The 21475-nt window shown below is 34.7% G+C and overlaps 1 protein-coding gene across 1 annotated transcript in view; it reads right to left on the bottom strand.

The window, feature by feature from the left end:
* Positions 1 to 21475, bottom strand: part of STAG1 (stromal antigen 1) — a 400899-nt gene that overhangs the window by 127586 nt on the left and 251838 nt on the right. The window contains exons 8-9 of the mRNA XM_047100346.1: positions 15802 to 15953; positions 13757 to 13830 (exon numbers count right to left, since the gene is read on the bottom strand). Coding sequence (XP_046956302.1) covers positions 13757 to 13830; positions 15802 to 15953 — 226 coding nt within the window. The remainder of the gene's footprint in view (positions 1 to 13756; positions 13831 to 15801; positions 15954 to 21475) is intronic.

Raw genomic sequence — 21475 nt, forward strand, 5'->3', positions numbered from 1 at the left:
TTTGTTACATGACAAAATATATCATTACTTTCTACTATTATCGAAGACCCATACCAATAACCAATCTTCTAGTCTGGTCCATGAGTGAGGGCTTCCTTAGTCCAAATAGCTTAAGTGCATCAGTATCTACATGTCTGTGGTCATCTCTATGCTTACAATGCCTCCATTTTACTCTAAATAACAACACTGATTGTTCTTTCAAGCTCCTGTGATGTTAGTTCTGTCATATCCTCTTATTACCAGATATAGCTTTCTTGCCCTCTATGAACATTTTGAGCAAAGTATACAATAAAAATGCAGTATGTTTTTGAAATATTCCACTAACCCTTGATTTTCATATTAAATTTCTTTTTAACACCTTAATATCTATTTCCAACACCCTCAGTCCATTTGGAAAAGTAATGTTTAGCGGTGCCCAGGTGCTTTAGTTGGTCAGGCATCTGACTTCAACTCAGGTCATGATCTCATGGCTCATGAGCTCCAGGCCCACACTGGGCTTTGTGCTGACAGCTCAGAGCCTGAGCCTGCTTCAGATTCTGTGTCTCCCTTTCCCCATTTGTGCTCTGTCTCCCTCTCAAAAATAAACATTAAGAAAATTAAAAAAAAATACTAATGTTTACGTGATATTTGGGAATTTCCAAAGCAAAGATTAAAGGGGGTAAAAAAGTTAGTACAACAGGGGAAGGTGTAAAGGCAATCATAAGATTAACTAATTTTCATAATTGTGGTATTGCAGCCTTGAAATGAACAACTAAAACTGAAGTCAGGTTCACTTTACTTTTGAACTCAAAAAGAAAAAAAAAACCTAGAAAATAATAATTCTGTGGTGATCAATCCTTTGTTGTAACTCTATGTCACAGCACAAAAAAATTATGTTCATTTCTATGAAAAACTTATCTAATTGACTGACCTTCACAGTTAGTGTGCGTTTATGGGAGATGTGGCTCTTTATTTATTTTTTTTTTCCAACGTTTATTTATTTTATTTTTGGGACAGAGAGAGACAGAGCATGAACGGGGGAGGGGCAGAGAGAGAGGGAGACACAGAATCGGAAACAGGCTCCAGGCTCTGAGCCATCAGCCCAGAGCCTGACGCGGGGCTCAAACTCCCGGACCGCGAGATCGTGACCTGGCTGAAGTCGGACGCTTAACCGACTGCGCCACCCAGGTGCCCCAAGATGAGGCTCTTTAATATACAGACTTTAAAGTTTTCATTTTGAATTGCTTTCTTGGCAGATGGAATTCAAATTATTTTCTGCTTACAACAAAATAAATTTTAACTCCAGTGTATTTTAATGAAATGTTTCTTGTACTACTCTTACAGATGCTTTCCCAGTAAGGAAGTAGACTAAATTAAAATGACTGCAATACAAATTTTGGAGAATAACTCTTGGCTAATATGGGCATTTTGACACTTACAATTATCTCTCATGTACAAGGAATCTCATGAGAGCTCTAGAGTGAGAAATAATTACAAGTGCCAAGAAGGCTGCTATCTAAATTGTAGCACAAAATGAATTCATGTCTCAACCAATTTTGTCACTAATATTTGGCTAAAAAAATTACATTTTCTAAACTAGAACTTAAAGAATTAAAAAAAAAAATAGCCCAAAAGCGAAAGGAACAGCTAAAGAATTACTGAAAAGTCATATTGTATCCTTTATTAGACTGAGAACAAGAACTTAATAAAGACCTTAACTTACAGAAAGATGCAGAAAAATAATAAAATAAATTATCTAAGCAAATGATAAATGTTAGTAAAGGGCAGTACAGGGAACACAGAGGCATAGAAAAATGTTAGAGGGGTGAAGATGGGGTCAAGGAAGGATTCTGTGAAGCCGTAATGTTTAAAAGCAGACCTGAAGAGCTGCAACTCTCCTTTCTGTTAGTTAAATCCAGATTTTTCATTTAATTATTTCAGGATAATCAAATAACGATCAACCTGGATTATCCAGGATGATTAAAATGCATTAGAAATACAATAGTTTAATAAATTGCATATATTTTTCACCTCATTTTTATTCCATTATCCTTTAGTGAAAATAGTGACAAAATGAAAGGTACTACATCACTGAGAGTTTCATACAGAGCAGGTGACATGGCTATCTGCTATCCTGCATTACTATTTTACTATTAACAAAAGTTTAAGGCATAAGATTAAAAGTTGAATGTGAAGAATACATTAACTTTTAAAGAACATTATCTTTAATTTATATTCACATTTGAACTATCAACCTGACACACAGGTTAAGTAAAAAATGAAAAATATTAGGGGTCATGGGTGGCTCAGTTGGTTAAGCATCGGACTTCAGCTCAGGTCATGATCTTGCGGTTCATGGGTCTGAGTCCTGCATGGGGCCCTGTGCTGACAGCTTAAAGCCTGGAGCCAGCTTTCAATGTGCATCTCCCCTCTCTCTGCCTCTCCCCCACTCGTGCTCTGTCTCTCTCCCTCTCAAAAATAAATGTTAGAAAGAAATTTAAAAAAATATTAGGAAGATGACTAAAATTTTAAAAAGATGGCAATTTGCTCAGAATAAATCATAACACAGTATTGTATAAGAATAACTCTGAAAACATTATTACAAAATGTTTCACTATAGTATAAAAAACTAAAAGAGAACAAAAGACATCCATTTTTTGTCCTCTCAAATTATTGCAATCTTTCCTCTGTTACCTCCTCTTCCATTGTTTGTTCTTACGGTGTGTTCCACCACTGAAATAACAGTCTTTTTTTTGGTTGCTTTTAAGATTTTCTCATAATGTTTCATGTTACGCACTTTTACTATGGCATGATTAAAAGTGAAATATTTTCTTAACCTACTCAATACTCATTAAGTCTTTCCAATCTGACAATTCTATTCTAACCGATTTTATAAAATTTCAGCTTTCTCATTAATACTACTTCTTTCCAATACCTTTCTCTTCTTTTGGAATCCTATGTAAAGGACTTATGAAGCCTCTCAAACAATCCCGCATGCATTAGAAATGTTATTCCTTATCTACTTTGCTGGGGTTAAATCCTCAGTATTATATTCTAATTCACTAATTGTCCCTTCAACAGTCTAGAGTGTATTTTGTTCACTAAATATCTATCTATATCATAAATATATTTTTCATATCCAATATTTTATATTGTGTTTTTATACCTACTTGTTCTTATTATATGCCATTTATTTGTTGAAGGAAATGGGTCAATTTGGTCTGTATAATTCATTACATTCTGGGCTAAAATGATACCATGAAGACGGAGTCATACAAAAGCCTCTTCTATTTTCCATTATCTCCTATAAATTGGTAGTTAGATCTACCAGCATATAGATTAATATTCAATATTTTTATTTTATAATTTTTTTAACATTTATTTATTTTTGAGAGACAGAGACAGAGCGTGTGAGCAGGGGAGGGGCAGAGAGAGAGAGGGAGACACAGATCTGAAGCAGGCCCTGATGCGAGACTCGAACTCACAGACCGCGAGATCATGACCTGAGCCAAAGTCAGACATTTAACCGACTGAACCACTCCAATATTCAATATTTGTCTGACATTAAAGTAGCATGTGAGACTCAAGGCATTAAAGTGCCATCACTGCACAGCACCTTCTATTTCTAGTACGTACATGCAGTAACATCACCCCTTTACAGAGTAAGTAATACTTCTGGAAAAATCAATGATTGGTACCTCTAACTGATAACTTTGGAAGGCAGGTCACATTCTCAACTGTTTGTAATTCTGGTTCACACAGCTAAAATTTTAATGTATCAAAAGTAAGCTGTGACAGATGAATACTAGTTTATTTAAGGCCTCATTAAATAGAAATCAATAAGGTAACAGAAAATTAAAGAATTGTTGTTTTTATGAGAATGATTGGTTGAAGCTTTGGCAAGATTCAATAAGGGTGAAACTCTAAAATAAAAATTACGTAATGTTAGCATTGAAGACTAAGGTAAAATAATGAAAAATAATATGGATTCCGTACTTAAGATTGCATGGCTGAGTCACGATGGACAGGATTTATATACCCACTTGAAAAAACTAAAAACCTGAGTAAGATATATAAAATAATGACTTTTAGATGTTGGCTATTAGGCAGAGCAGGACAGTAATCTTTGAGAGAGGGTAACAAATAAGGTAATTCAGAATGCACCAGACTGGTGCCTGCCAGGTAGCAATATTGGCAGAGGAACCAAGACAGAGCCTGGGTATATCCCTGAGTTGAGGAGAAAGAGTTGGGACTCTAGAGTACAAAGTGGCTAGATTTTTACAAGGCATAGTATCAGAGGGGAGAGATGTACATAGACAGTAACCTCTGAAGATCTGCACAAAGACTGTATCACCTCATCAGCTGAATACTAAAAAGCACACACACACACGAATGAACCACCTAAAGCTGGGGAAAGAATGGGGAGAGGAGATAGCACATGCAGAGCTGGGAGTATTTTGTGTCCCAATGAGCCAGAGCAGAAAAACCTTGTAATTCACAGGGCTAGAGTTCAGAGTAGAGTTCAGTTCAGAAAATGCTATTATCTTAGTATTGGGAGGAAATTAGTCTTAGACAAAATACTGCTCTGGTCCATATAACAAACCTTAAAAATAAGGATTACACATAATCATGTCTAAGAAAAAAGTAGATGAATATTTATAAAAACATTCAAACAGTTGTTATAACAAGTATGTATGTTTGAGGAGAGCATGGAAGAGATGAAAGAAACATTAAGAAAATGGCAGCAAAGAACAGTGTAACAGAATAGGTTAACAGCATTGGTTATCTCTACTAGTTGTAGCGATAAAACTTTTAAACGCTATCACAGCAAAAAAATAAACTATAAAATATGTAAGAAAAGAATGACAGATTTCTTTCTAGTTGGAAACAAGGGAAACCAAAGAGAGTGGATCAATTCCTTTCAAGTGCTAAAAAAATCCCAAAATGTCAACCTAGAATTCCATAACAAGAGAGAATATCTTTTAAAAATGAATGTGAGGCAATAGGAGAGTGAAGTGGTTGGGAAATGTTTTCTCCCAAAAAAGAACTATGAAGACAAAAACAATCATTTCAGCTTCCTGGAAATCAACCAAAAGAACTGAGAAGCATTTATTCAAAAAAGTTGTCAACCTTTGGGTTAAAACAGCAGAAACCTATGGCATTTTGGCATGGAACTATTTTTTTTTTCAATAATTCAAAAGGACAGGGAAAAAACAAGTCCCATTAAATGTAAAATGATTGAAATCCCTTAAAGTATGTTTAATAACCACAACAAAGTTAAATTAGAAATTAATAATAGAAATTAATGGAAGATCTCCAAATATTTAAAAATTAAACAAAAGACTTAATAACCCATGAGTCAAAGAAGAAATCTCAATACAGAAATAAGGAAATGATTTGTATGGAATAAAAATTAAAATATATCATTATCAAAAATCCTGCTATGTCACTAAAGCAGTGCTTTGTGGGAAATTTATAGCTTAAAAGGCTAGATAAGAAAGGAAGAGGGATATAAGATCAGTAACCTCAGTTTCTACCTTAAGAAACTAGAAAGAGATGAATAAATTAAAATGAAAGCAATCAGACAGAAAGGAAATAAGGAATAAAGCAAAAATCAGTGAAATAAAAAATACATAAATAATGTCAATGAAACCAAAAGTTCAATCTTTGAAAAGATCAGTAAAATGGATAAACCTTTAGCTAGACTAAGACAAAAAGGAAAGAAGATACAAAAACAAACAAAAATCAAATAGGCATCACTGCCAATCCTACAGAAATAAAAAGGATTCCAAGGAAATATCTATCAAAAGCCACACTATGCCATCTAATCTGCAATATACATGAAATGGACATGTTGTCTGAAAGACAAAAATTACTATAATGAATCAATAAACAGAAAAACCAGAGGCACCTGGGTGGTTCAGTCGGCTGAGCCTCTGACTTTGGCTTAGGTCATGATCTCATAGTTTGTAAGTTTGAGCCCCGCATCAGGCTCTGTGATGACAGCTTAGAGCCTGGAGCCTGCTTTGGATTCTGTGTCTCCCTCTTTCTCTGTCCTCCCCCACTCGCACTCTCTCAAAAATGAATGAATGTTAAAAAAAAAACAAACAGGAAAAATGTGTAACAAGATATTTAATCAGTAAATGAAAATCATCATCCAAAAATACCAGCTAGGCTTAAAGGGCTTCACTGGTGAAATCTATCAAATTAATAAAAAAGAAATAATACTAATCTTTCATAAACTCTTTCAGAAAACAGAGCAGAAGGGAAGACTTCCCAGATATTCTATGAGGCCAGTTAGCAGATTAATGCCCCCCTATGAGAGGAGACACAAAAATCCTTAACAAAATATTAGCAAACTGAATCCAGCAGCATGTAAAAGGATTATGTATCAGGATGATGTAGAATTTTTACCAGAATGCAAAATTGGTCTAACACCTGGAAATCAATTAATATAATTAATATAATGCACTATCTTAGCAGAATAAAGGAAAAAGTCTGTATTTTCATCTTAACTGAAACAGAAAAAAAATAAAATCAGTCAATCATGATAAAAACAACATATGAAATAAAGTTACAAGGGAATTTCCTCATCTGACTAAAGGGTATCAATATAAAACTTAATAGCTACTGACATTAAAGGCTGTTTTCCCCTTAAGATTAGGAAAAAAGGAAAGCTGTCCTCTCTTACCACTTTTACCCAGTTTTGTAGTGAAGTTATATAGCCAGTGCAATAAAGTTAAAAAAAAAAATTAAAGACACAGAAATAGAAAATGTTTAGACTTAGATAGAAAGTAGGAATTAAAACGGTCTTTATTCACATATGACATGACATGTTATGTAGAAAATCCTAAATAAATCTACAAAAACAAACAAAATCTCAAGACTATAGAACAATGAAAGTATCTTGTAATTCTGAAGGAATAAAAAAAAAATCACCTGTATTTTTTATACATTAGTAAGGAAGAATCTAGAATAGAAATTAAGAGAACAATTTCATTTACAAGAGAATAAAAAATGAAAACACTTAAACTAAATTTAATGAAAGTAGTAGTGTAAGATTTGTACTTGAAAAATCATGAAAAACAGCCAAGAGAAATTAAAGAATATCTAAACAAGTGGAGATAACAATCTATATTCATAGATTGGAAGATTCAAAATGTGAAAAATGCAATTCTCTCTGCATTGGTCTATAGAGTCATATTCTCCATCAGAATTCCAGCAGACTTTTATGTAAAAATTGACAAGCTGGGGGCACCTAGCTGGCTCAGTTGGTTAAGCATCCGACTCTTGGTTTTGGCTCAGGTCATGATCTCACAGTTCATGAGATCAAGCCCCATGTTGGGATCTGTGCTGACAGCGTAGAGGTTGCTTGGATTCTCTCTCTTGCTCTCCTTTTGTCACACCCCTGCTTGCACTGTCTCTTTCTCTCTCTCTCTCTCAAAATTAAGAAATACAAATTTTTAAAAAATTGACATGTTGACTCTAAAATTTACATAGAAATACAAAAATCTATAATTGTCACAACAATTTTGAAAAAGAACAAAGTAGGAGGATTTAACACAACCTAATTTTTTAAAGGTACTCTAAAAAAAGACAAGTAAGCATGGAATCTTATACATGGAATCTAAATAAGCCAAACTCAAAGAAATAGAGTAGAATGGTGGTTGCTGGAGGCCGGGGAATGACAGAAATGGAGATATGTTGGTCAAAGAGTACAAACTTCCAGTTATAAGATGAGTAAGTTCTAGAGATCTAATGTACAGCATTGTGACTATAGTTAACAAAGCTGTATTTATTACATACTTGGAAGTTGCTAAGAGAGTAAATCTTAAATGTAATCACCACCACACAAAGAAGGTGCTTACATGAGACAAGTGAGGTGTTAAGTAACCTTACTGTGGTAATCACTTCACATCATATATGTGAATCAAATCATCACATTGTACAACTTAAACTTACAGGTCCTACATCAATTATGTCTCAAAGCTTTAATCAATACAGATGGTATGGGTATAAGGACAGATTAGAAAAATCCATAAATTAATCTTTGCATTCATGTTCATTTAGTTTTCAAGAAAAGCTCCAAGGAGGGGTACCTGGCTGGTTTAGTCAGTAGAGTATGGGACTCTTAACCTAATCTGGGGGGTCATGAGTTGGAGCCCCACATTGGTTGTACAGATTACTTAAAAAAAGAATAAAAGCTCCAAGGCAATTCAATCGGAGGAGGGTAGTATTTCACCAAATGGTGCTTGGACAAATGAATATCTATACGTAAAAAGTGGACTTATACCCTTATATCCAAAAAATACATAATAGTTAACTGTATATATATTTTAACTTATAAGATTAAGTTATTGAATTTCTAGAATAAAACACAGAAAAAAATTTGGGGTTAGGAAAAATGTTCACAGATATCAAAAGCATGTACACAGAAGAAAAGTGAGTAAATTACTTCATTCAAATGGAATACTTTTGCTCTTCAAAAGGTAAGGTATCATTAAGAAAATGAAAACAAAGCCACAGGCAAGAAAAAAAATTGCAAACCATTTATGTGATAAGGGACTTGAATCAAGAATACAAAAGTACTTCTACAAAAACCCTCTCAATATTGGTTAGAATAAACAGACAGAAAATCAGTAAGGATAGAAATTACTTGAACAACACTAACAGATTTTGACCTAAAAACAAAAGCACAGTATGTAATTTTTCCTGAGTAAATAGAACGTTTCTTAAGATAGACCATATTGTGGGTCATAAAACACAACTCAATAAATTTGAAAGCATTCAAATTACACAAAGTATGTTCTCTGACTACAATGGAATTAAATTAGAAATCAATAACAGAAAGTTCTCAGATGTTTGTAAACTAAATACTTTCTTCTTGTCAAGGAAGCAAGTCAAAAAGGAAATTAGAAAGTATTTGAGCTGAATGAAAATGGAAACACAACATATCCAAATTTAGGGGATACAGCTAAAGCAATACTAAGAGAGATTTATAGCAGTAAACTCTACTGTTAGAAAACAGGCCTCAAATCAATTACCCCACTTTCCACCTTGTGAAGCTAAAAAGCAGAGTAAATGAAACCCAAAGTAAGCAGAAAAAGGAAATAAATAAAATTGCAGAAATCAATGTGATAGAAAATAGAAAAATAATAGAGTTCAATGTAACCAAAATCTTATTTTTTAAGAAAAATAAATACAATCGGTATGAGAGATGTGAAACCAATGATATTTTATGAACAACTTTATGCTGATAATTGTTGAATATAATTCAACAACGCTGATCAACGTATCATTTTCTTGATACTGAAAAGACTTATATCTATTAAAGAAATTTAATTTGCAATTAAAGACATCCCTACAAAGAAAACACTCAGTCCCAATGGTATAATGCCTATGTGAAAAAAATATATTATTAAACTCTTCCAGATGATTAAAAAGGAGATAACACATTGCAACTCATTCAACAAGGCCAGCATTTCCACAGTACCAAAAGCAGTCAGAGACATTCAATAAAATTAAAAGTTAAGAGATACACATCTCTCTTGGGGAGCCTGGGTGGCTTAGTTGGTTGAGTGTCTGACTTTTGATTTTGGCTCAGATCATGATCCCAGGGTTGTGGGATCAAGCGCTGTGTCAGGCTCTGTGCTGAGCGTGGAGCCTACTTGGTATTCTCTCTCTCCTTCTGCCCCTATGCCCCTCCCCCTTGTTGATGCACATGCTCTCTTCTCTCTCTCAAATTTAAAAAGAAAAAAAATTTAAAAAAAGATCTATATAGATCTCTCTTGAACACAGAACTATAATTCTTAGGAAAATTTTAGCAAATTTATTTAGAAAGAAAAATTTATCATGACTGTGGGTTTTAGCCAAAGAATTTAAGGCTAAGATTATAAAATCAACCAATTTAGTTCACATTGACAGTCTTAAAAAAGAAAAACCATATATACCAACCTCCACAGATGTAGAAAAGTATTTGACAAAATCCAAGATTCATTTCTAATAAAAAGTCTCAGAAAACTAGGAACAGAAGGGATATTTCCTCAATCTGATAAAAGGCATATGTGAAAAACTTATTAAAACTCATGAAACTTATGAACACTAATTAGGCTTAGTGAAAAAAGTCAGATGAAAACAACAACAAAAATCAGGAATACATACTGTATAATTCCATTCCTATGAAATCCTAAAAAAGGTAAACAGTTAGAAAACTGATAATTGATTGATTCTGGGGAGCAGGGGAAGACTGGAAGAAAGGGAGGTAGGGAGGAATTACAAAGTGGCAAGAGAAAATTTTTGAGGATGATGGATATATTCCATTATCTTGCTTGTGGTAGTTGTACAGGTGTATATATGTCAAAACTTAGGCACTTAACTGTGTCTGACACCAACTCTTTTTGGGTTCCTGGACCCAATTTGAATTTGGGGCATGGGTTTTTGCCTGCACGCACTCACACACCAACAATACCTACTGGTTTCTGAGAATTCGGCTCAATTCTGACACTATCTACCTGGACACAGCATCAGACTCTACAGGTTAAGAGCTCAGTCCTTCAAGATTGTCCTCTATCCTCCACTTCAAATGCCAATCATAAGCCCTAGGCTTTTTGTTACCTGTGCTTGTGACCCATGGGCTATTAGACTGGAGGTTCCAACCACATCCTCTTTATATTCTTTTAATATGCAAGAGCAGCTCATAAAACTCAGGGGAACAATTACGTTAACCAATTAACTAAAGGATATGATAAAGGATTTGAATCAACAGCCAGATGAAGATATACACGGGGCAAGGTATGGAGAAAGGGCACATAGCTTTCATGCCCATTCTAGGTGTGTTACTTTGTTTGTGTTCACCAAGCTCTCTGAACCAGTCCTTTGGATTTTTATGGAGGTTTCACTGAATATTCATGATTGACTAAGCCACTGCCATCAGCTGATTCAACCTTCAGTCCCCCAGCCCTCCAGTGGTTGGCAGGTATGACTAAAAGTTCCAAAGGACCAAATATATAGGTCTTATAAAAAATTATATAACATGTAATTTGTTTTACATTAATTATACCTTTATAAAGTTATAATAGAAAAAGACTACATGGCAAATATATGGAAATTCTTGTTTTTTAAAAATTTTTTAATGTTTATTTTTGAGAGAAAGAGTGACAGAGCATGAGTGGAAGAGGGACAGAGAAAGAGGGAGACAGAATTTGAAGCAGGCTCCAGGCTCTAAGCTGTCAGTTCAGAGCTCAATGCGGGGCTTGAACCTACGAATTGTGAGATCATGACCTGAGCCTAAGTCAGACACATAACGGACTGAGCCACCCAGGCGCCCCTGGAAATTCTGGCTTTTTAAAAAATTAACTTTTCCATAACTTACTACATGTGTAGTTTATGAACAAAAGAGAATATGAAATTATAATCAAATATTCCATACTGAAATTAAAGGCCTTGGTCCTATTTTTTTTTTTTTTGGTGAAATAAAGAGTTTTTCATATAAAAAAATAAAACAGGCAGAAGTAAAGCAATAACAGAGAAACTCAGGAATGAGGAGAGCTGGAAATGGTAAATTTGTGAGTAAATATAAATAATTTTGTTTTCTTATTCTTAAGTTTATTTAAAAGACAGGTGGCTTTTTTCCTTTTCTTTTTTTTTTTTAATCGATTGGTTTAGTTCCCAAATCCCAAACATCTCCAACTTCAGGATGTGTGTCCCTATCAGGCTATACAGTCTCTCTCAGTATCTTTTTTTAATCAGCTATTAAACACATTTTCCCAGTGCGTTAAAGAAAAAAAAAAAAAGGTTTATTTATTTTGAGACAGCATGAGCAGAGAAGAGGCAGAGAGAGAGGGAGAGAGAGAATCCCAAGCGGGCTCTGTGCTATCAGCACAGAGCCTGACACAAGGCTCGATCTCATGAATCATGAGATCATGAGCAGAAATCAAGTCAGACACTTAACTGACTGAGCACCCCAGATACCCCTTCCCAGTGCATTGTAATCTTCCAGGTTTCTTCTAAAAGTTCTATTATTCATTCAAGAAGTTAGGTGCGAATTTATTAAACTTGCCTAAATTTCCTAATACTACAGCAGATAGTCACAAATTACTAGATAACAGCAAGCTAACTTCTGGTGCTGTTCAGTAGTTCATCTTTTTTTATCCTTTTTACTTTTTGACCCCCTTCACCCATTTTCCCCATCCACCCATTGGCAACCACCAATCTGTTTTCTGTATCTATGAGTTTGTCGTTGTTCTTAGATTCCACATATAATCCACAGTATTTGTCCTTCTCTGCTTGAGTTATTTCACTCAGCATAATGTTCTTGAGGTCCATCCATGTTGTTGCAAATTACAAGATTTCATTATTTTTTAATGGCTGAAAATATTCCATTGTATATATAAAATTTCTTTATCCATTCATCAACCTATAGGTTGTTTTCATATCTTGGTTATTATAAATAATGCTGTAATTAACATGGGAGTGCATATCTTTTCAAGTCAGTGTTTTCTTTTTCTTTGTATAAATATCAAGAAGATTTAAAAAAAAGGTAGGGGGTGTGTGGGTGGCTCAGTCCGTTGAGCGACCAACCCTGGATTTCAGCTTAGGTCATGATCTCATGGTTTGTGGGATTAAGCCTCACATTAGGCTCCATGCTATGCATGGGTTTCTCTCTTTCCCTCTCTCTGCCCCTCTCCCACTCACGTGGCGTGTTCTCTCTCAAAATAAATAAACATTAAAAAAATTACCAAGAAGATCAAACGTCTTTTTCATACTCTGAATTAAAACAAGACGTTTAAGTTAAAATATCAAACTACATTTCTTTTTTTTTAATGGATTTCCCTGTTTTAACTAACTTTTTAAATTAAATGGCCAATTAAAAGTCTCAAATCTATCTAAAAACAGTGCTTCTATTATCTGTGTCTATCTACCTAAACATACATCATGCCTAACTAAAAGAACGTAGCAAGTTAATGTAGATGATTCATTAATTCTCTGTGAAATATGCTACTTAATAATGTAGTCAACAATTAAAAACTTCACAGAAAGACTAAACTGGCTTGCAATGGAGCATGACAAAAATACTTTGGTTCTATTTTCATGTGTATAGATGAAGGTAAAGAAGAGTTGTTGATTATTTACAGAGGTGCCCTTTTTTTGTCAACTTTTCTCCCATCTTCAAAGATGTATTTTTAAAACACTCCTGGTTAATTTGACCGTGAAACAAGATGAGTATCACAGGACAGGAAGCAGGGCATTGAATTTTTTCAAATATCAAGACAATCACATCTTATTAAGGCCACATTAATTTAATGATATCCTATTAATAAATACTCCATCAGTATAAATCCAAATATACTGAATGCTTCTAACAATATATGATCTGAACTTAAAAGAGTATGGCAGTGTTACAATTTCTTCCACAACAGGGGTGCCTGGGTGGCTCAGTTGGTGCAGCATCTGACTCTTGGTTACGACTCAAGTCATGATCTCATGGTTTGTGGGTTTGAGCCGCACATTAGGCTCCATGCTGACAGTGCAGAGCCTGCTTTAGATTCACTCTCTCTCTGCCCCTTCCCCACTTGTGCTCTTTTTCTAATAAACTTAAAAACAAAAAACAATTTCTTCCACAACAGTAGTATGACATTTATTAAGCTTTTAGAGCCAAAGCTGTTTCCCAAAGAACAAAACAAATAGAGAGTTTCCTATTTTTATAATTACCTAGGACTACAAAAAAAGCAATAAATTATTTAAGTTAAAAATCTAAGTGATTTTTAAAATTCCTTACCGGTATCTATGAACAAATATACCCTTAAAAATAGAATTCATCATATTTTCAATTTCATCCTGGTTTTCCTGTAGCTGAAATGAAAAAACAAAAAAAGTTAAATCCTGATCATCTTATTTGAAATGAACAGTTCCAGTTATTTTTAATTCCCAGTTATTCCCATTCTGAATAATAATCCTTTTTTTCACTTATTGTGCATCACTTGTTTGAAATTACCAGTACTACTGCATTACTTCAAAAGCTTTACTAAACTGACTTCAGAACTCTTTGTCTCTCTTTACACATACATACACACAGTAACTAACAAAAGTGTGATGTGGCTAAATGTGGCCAGATTCCAATATCCAAAATACTACCTGCTTTGAGAAGAAGCCTCAATTTCTGTCTTTCTTTCTTTCTTTCTTTCTTTCTTTCTTTCTTTCTTTCTTTCTTTCCTTTCTTTCTTTTTAAGAAGTCTCAATTTCTATACCTCTTCCAACAAAGTCAGGCCCCTGGCTTGTTTTGCCTCTCTTGGTAACAGGCCATCCTTGATCATATTTGCCACTGTAAAAGAAACTTACTATTTGACCTAAAGTATCCAAATATTACTCTGCATCTGTTTAGCCCATAACTGAGACTAGGCCAAGTTCCCAATACAGAAGGCATAATTGAAGATAGAAGCAATCCTCGCCATTAGTCATAGAATGCAGCAACAAAATAAAATAATCTAGTAATGATATAAAATTCAGGAAATACTACTGATCATAGTTAAAGTTTGAGCTTATTTACTGCTCAAGAGGAACAAAAGCACTTATACAAAATTACATTCCAAGTAATATTTCTTATTATAATCTCTTGTGTAGTAATACTCAGTGAAATAATTTGCTTTTATTACATATAAGAGTGTGAGAATAAAATTCCTTCAGACTTACTCTTTTGCTGTATGCTTTATTTCAGTTTTACTGAAATAGTTTTTTTATTTTATGTTTTATTATATAAAAATTTAATTTATAAGAGGCATACAGTTTGGTTAATAGTACTTACTGACGCACAGTTCCAAAATTTACTTTCACAAAATTTCAAGTATTATATATGATTGTAACTGTGTTCCTCAGAAATTCATATGCTGAAGTCCTAATGCCCCAGTACCTCAAACCTTATTTGGAAATAGGATTGTGTCAGATGTAATTAGTTAAGATGGGTCATTCTAGAGTAAGGTGGGCCCTGAATCCATTATTACTGGTGTCTTTATAGAAAGCAGAAATTTAGAGACAAACACACACACGGAAGTCATGGAGAAACTGGAGTCATCTTCAACTTGAAGCCACTTAGTCTGTGTTGGTATCTGTTATAGCAGCCCCAGCTAGCACCCTAATACAGCATGGGTAATAATTTAAAATTAGTTTGCGTTTCGTGTTGCCTGTTATAACCCATTATTCATCAGTAATTTATTTGTAGCAATGTGATATTATTCTGTTTTCAAGTTAAAATACTGTATATTTAAAATTTGATTTCCTATTGGGCAAATAAAAATATTACCTACTAAAAACCCAGTTTAAAACACTTTCAAGATATATATATATATATATATATACACACACATATACATACATACATGAAAATTGCAGTGTAAAACTGAGACCAATCTTATTTATAGGAATGCCTTATTCATCAGCTAATAAGTAGTCTTTGGCTTCCTTCTAGAAGGGCAGCTTTGCTAGCACCCAGCTGTGACCATACTATTTATTATGCTTTCTGAATTCACAGCCTGATAATCTTTCTGAGTTACCTGACCCCTAGACTACCTTCTTTCAAACATAGGATTGTTTTATGATTCTCTTCAGCCATCAGACAGCACTCAGATAATCAATGGCTAAACATTCCAGTTTAATTTGAAACCTTGAGATCACACATCTGACTTAAATAAATAATTTAAAAAACATACAACACACTTGCTCCCTCCCTCTGTCCCTCTGTCTCTCTCTCACACACATAGCCACACGCAGCCCCATCAAAAACAAACAAAAAACAAAATCACACATACCTTAAGATAGTATGAAACTTACCTCTTTGCGTTTCTGAAGAAGTAACTCCAACCTTTCATTGGCTCTCTTCCCAATCATTTTATTTCTCTCAGCTTCATATTGTCTTTGTGTGTTATCCTGATGAATACTGAGGTTTAAGGCAACATTCACCAACGCAGTCATGAGCTTCATGGCTATGAAATAAAGGAAGATTACGGTTTTCACCTATTAATCAGATTTTCATCCGTAAGATAACAAATGTATAATGGAAATGGGTGAAGGAAACAAACTAGTCAGTTTCTATGTTTTTACAACTCCGGCATAACAAATTAAAAAAAGAAAACTTAACTTTATAGAAATAAAGTCACGGTCTTAGGCTGCAACATAATTTTCTGTGCCTTAGTGTCTCTATAGCTTAGTTCACAACATTTTCCTCCTTAAAATCAGCTCCATCCTAATTAGCAGCAGGAAGAATTTAACACCCCCTCTTCCCGACCTTCAAACATGCATGTTAGGTTTTTCTCCTGCCCATGAGTTCTGTGTATACAATTGCATCTTTAATACCTTTAGACACTTCAAAGATGGCTTAGATATTTACAATCAATTCACGGCCCTTACCCACAAAGATGGTTTGTTCTCAGTGAATAGCCTAGCTCCCAAACCCTGAAATACAGATCCTACCAAACTCATTAATCAAAAATGTACCCCATGAACTTCTGATTGACCTATTTTCCTCACAGTGTTAATGTACTTTTAAATGTTCACTTGGATTTGCAAATCTTTAAATATTTTCAAACTTGTGTTTCAAGTCATCTGAAAAACAGGTATAACACAAACCTTGAACTTTTCTCTACTCATATTTATTTTCATTATTGATAGTGTAGAAAAATACTGACAAAGGACTAAGAATTTGTGCTGGTAAAAAAAACTTCTTTTTTTCTTTCTAGGTTATTTATTCATCTGCAAGTATGAACGAATGTGCAGTTTTAAAAAATGAACTGATCAATGTTTTGGAATACTGATCCACTTATCGCCAAACATCCATAACTATATAGGAGCATGCATGTCTCTTAAAACTTATGATTTCCCTTTAAACACATCTATTATCTATATGCACGCGCGCGCGCGCACACACACACACACACACACACACACACACAATATATATATATATATATAATGTTAACCTGAAACTCTGTCTGCTTTTTGGCAACTCCATGTTAATAGTGATTGCTGCCTTTAAGCTAAAATATAAGACAAGATGTAAACAAATATATTTAAGTTAGTGACTACTTAGAAATACATTTAATTAAAATACTTTTTCCTAAGATACAGTGTCTCACAATCGTAAGTTGAGAAATATTCTCATGTTTCAAAATACAGGCTAGTGATTTTACAATAGTTTACACACTGTCAGGGTATCTGATGATACTGTGAAAGTTAAAAGTACTTTTTTTTTTTAAGTTTATTTATTTTTGAAAGAGAGAAAGAGAGACAGGGCACAAGCGGGGAGAGGAAGAGAGAGAGGGAGACAGAATCCAAAGCAGGCTGCAGGCTCCTAGCTGTCAGCACAGAGCCAGAGGTGGGGCTCTAACTCATGAAGTGCAAGATTATGACCTGAGCCGAAGTTGGATGCTTAACCGACTAAGCCACCCAGGCACCCCTAAAAGTACTTTTTAAATTAATCTGTATAAAAAAGGAGAATAGCTCAAAGAAAAGGGGGATCTGGGGCATTCACACTGCCCAAAGTCATGGAAAATAGTGTAATAAGAGTTTGTCCTGAGCATACAAAATCATACCCTTTGGAGTTTTAATTCAGGATATACCTCCAGGTCCCCAAAACAAAATGACTTATATGTCAAGGAGTTAAAAAGCTTTAAAATTAACACCAACCCTGGATGGAATTCCTTAGTGGAAGCTGAGACATAAATTTTCTTCAATTTAATGATTTTTGCTTTTAGCTACATATCTCCTTATGAACCCAGATCCCACACGCCAACTGCCACTGTGTAATGACCCTCTTCCCATCCTAGACATATAAACATAATGCAAAATGGTCACTATGTTTTCACAAAAAGATAGGATATAACAGTATTTACTGAGATAAAATGCTTATTGATCTGTAAAACAAATTTCAACTGAAATTTTCATTTCATTTACCAACAATTAGCAAATAAATGGCTACTGAGAGACTGCTAATTTAATGACACATACATAACATGGGGACTGTGATGTCTGAGTCCAGTGAAAAACACTCATTCCTACATAGAGTGAGCACTAATTAAATTTCACTGGTATTACTAAAGGAATTATTTTATAAATTAATAATCCTACAGGAATACAGCCTGGTTCTGTGACAATGGCTATGAAGTAGTTTCTCCTTGTTTACCGAAGAGAAGAATACTTCATTTAGCCTTCAAATTTTAACTACTGGGTATAGAAGGGCAAACCTGTTTTAATGCTGTGCTACTCATAGTATGGTCTGCAAATAGGTGCTGACCACAAATGGTTTATTCACAGTTGATTATCAGTACAATTCGAAAGTAAGTTTTTAGAAATTTTCTTAACAATCTGACAATGATTGTATGTCTACTGACTAATAATATGACACTAAGAAACATATAATTCATTTGCTTGCATTTTACAGAAGTATTAGCTTGTGAAAGACTGGTAATTAAAAAACTAGCCTTAATACCACAGAGTTTAATAAAAACTTATTTAGTGCTTCCTCATTCACCTATCAATCCAGTATGTACGTAACCACTATTCTACTACAAACTAAAAGTACAGAAGTGAATTAGAGTATCTATCTTCATGGTTATTACATTCTTTTTTTTTTTTTTAATTTTTTTTCAACGTTTATTTATTTTTGGGACAGAGAGAGACAGAGCATGAATGGGGGAGGCGCAGAGAGAGAGGGAGACACAGAATCGGAAGCAGGCTCCAGGCTCTGAGCCATCAGCCCAGAGCCTGACGCGGGGCTCGAACTCACGGACCGCGAGATCGTGACCTGGCTGAAGTCGGACACTTAACCGACTGCGCCACCCAGGCGCCCCTATTACATTCTAAGTTAGTGAACATAATAAACTAATACAGAATATACAAACGAAAAAAGTATGCCAGTTAATAAAAAATCTATAATGAAAAATACAGAATTTTTTTAAAAAGTATGGTAAAAAGGGTAGTCACAGGCAAGAAGGCCTCTCTGCAGAGTTCACATTTGACCATTCAGTGAAGGGATGAGTATATGATTATATGACAGAACATTGTTCCAGGGAAAAGGAGTCCAAAGGTTATAAGATAAATTGTTATGAAGAGGGCACTCATAAAAGAGCAAGGTATTTAATGTGGCTGAAGCACAGAAACAGAGGCAAGAGATGAGAGTAAGAAAGAAATCAAGAGACCAGTTTACAAGAGTTCTACTAGAATCTAGTCAGAACTCAGGAATTAAATCTAAAGCAGATAAGACCCACCAGAAAATATGGTATGGGTGAGAAATAGTTTGATTTGCATTTAAAACCGCTGTGCGAACAGATTATAGAAGAGTAAAAGTGGAAGAAGGAAGACTAAATAGGAGAACACTAGGAGCTGAAAATATTTTGCCAAAAGTTTGGAATAATGATTCTCAAGTTGTTGGCTTTCAGCAACTCAGTACAACAATGGTGGCGTGAAGTAAAGTGTTAACCAATAGGTAGAGAGGTTCTGAAGATTTAGCTAAAAAAAAAAAATTATAGATTATAATGTAGGAAAATAAGATCAAAAGAAAAGACAAGGGTAATTAGAAAGCTTTGATTTTATTAGGTATCTAAGTGGAAATATCCAGTAGATATATATTTGAAGTCATCATCAAAGACATTATTTAGAGCAAATAAAACAACACATCATCCAATGAAAAATGAGGCATGATTTATGTGCTGAAAAAAAAATCTTATCAAGACATTTGTTGATGGGGGAAAAAAAAGCAAGAAGCTTGTGAGTATGTATACAATGCTATCGTTTATGAAAAAAAGGAGTGTTATTTATTTTTATGTGCCACTCTTGTAAGCACTTTACACATACTTATTTATACCTCATAAGTCAAACAAGTAAGTATATTAAAACTATTCTTTTTGGGGCGCCTGGGTGGCGCAGTCGGTTAAGCGTCCGACTTCAGCCAGGTCACGATCTCGCGGTCCGTGAGTTCGAGCCCCGTGTCAGGCTCTGGGCTGATGGCTCAGAGCCTGGAGCCTGCTTCCGATTCTGTGTCTCCCTCTCTCTCTGCCCCTCCCATTCATGCTCTGTCTCTCTCTGTCCCCAAAATAAATAAACATTAAAAAAAAAATTAAAAAAAAAAAAAAACTATTCTTTTTGTACATAGGAGAAAATTGAGACCAAGATCAGCTAAGAGACTTGAAAGTTACACAGCCAGCAACGGGGCAGAGACAGAATTTGATTACAGGGAGTTATGCTCCACAGTCCAAGTTCTTAAGCACTATATCACATACTGCCTCTCAATCAATATGTATGTGCTATTATATTCATAATCTTTGGAAAAAAATTTATGAGACTGCCAAATTTGGTTGCCTTCAAGAAGATAATTTGATAGCTCAGAGCCATAGGTGAATGACATTTTACCATATATATAAATCATGTGACTATATTACCTCTTCCACCATCATTATTTTCTAACAAAAATAATAAAATTATGGAATTGGTTTTCACTTTATTCACCAAAGAGTGAATAAAGACAGGAAAGACAAAAAGGTCTGAAGACTGAGTTCTGAGATAATTCAGTTTTTACAGTTTAGCTTTTTAAGATCCATTATGACAGTGTGTATTCCAGAGAACAAGTTCAGACAGTGACTTAAGAAGGAAGAAGTAGCTATGTCTACTGAGAGAGAAACATAATACCTGGGAGCTTCCCTGTGATTTGGACAATAAAGAGGTAACTGCTGACTAAGAACAGAAACACTGAAGTGGCAGAAACAGATATCTGACTGGAGTGTGTTTAAAGAGAATTAAGAAGACAAAAAGGAGTGAACATAAATAATTGAGATTTGCTGCGAAGAAAAGGAGAGTATTAGGACTGTAGGAAGAAAGGCATGAGGAAACAAGGGAGAATGTAATGGTCAGTCTTATGTATCAACCTGGCTAGGCTACAGTATCTAGTTATTGAATCAAATACTAATCCAGGTGTTACTGTGAAGGTATTTCATAGATATAGTTAACAGTGACATCAGCCAGTTTTAAGTAGAGGAGATACCCTCAATAAGGTGGTGGGTTTCATGTAGTCAGTTGAATACCTTAAGAAGAAAAAACTAAGGTTTCCTGGAGAAGGAAATTCTGCATCAGGGCTGTACAACTCCAACCTCCCTCTAGCTTGCTGTCCTACACAGATTTCAAATTTGCCAGTTCCCACAATTGTGTCAGCCAACTTACTGAAATACATCTCCCTGGCACAGACCCCTCGCACGCACCAAGTCTACTGATCATAGAGTGTTGGAAAGCTTCAGTTTGAGGGGAAACAGGATCTATCTTCATTCTTTTTTCACCCTTGGATCTAGCTTCTTTGAACAAACAAACCAAAACACACCTAGAATCTAGCTTCCTTTTCTGGGGGCTAGTGGGGGGGAACCTCGTCTTTAATATAGCCATTACTTGGAAGAGTACAACGGTCTTTCCTAACAATCAAATGCAGAAAGTAACCCAGACAAAATGAGAAGACAGGGGAATTAAC

The sequence above is a fragment of the Lynx rufus genome, unplaced genomic scaffold (assembly GCF_022079265.1).
Source record: "Lynx rufus isolate CCGP_SWC_20201006 ecotype Redwood Valley unplaced genomic scaffold, mLynRuf1.p SCAF_5, whole genome shotgun sequence".
Taxonomy (NCBI): Eukaryota; Metazoa; Chordata; class Mammalia; order Carnivora; family Felidae; genus Lynx; species Lynx rufus.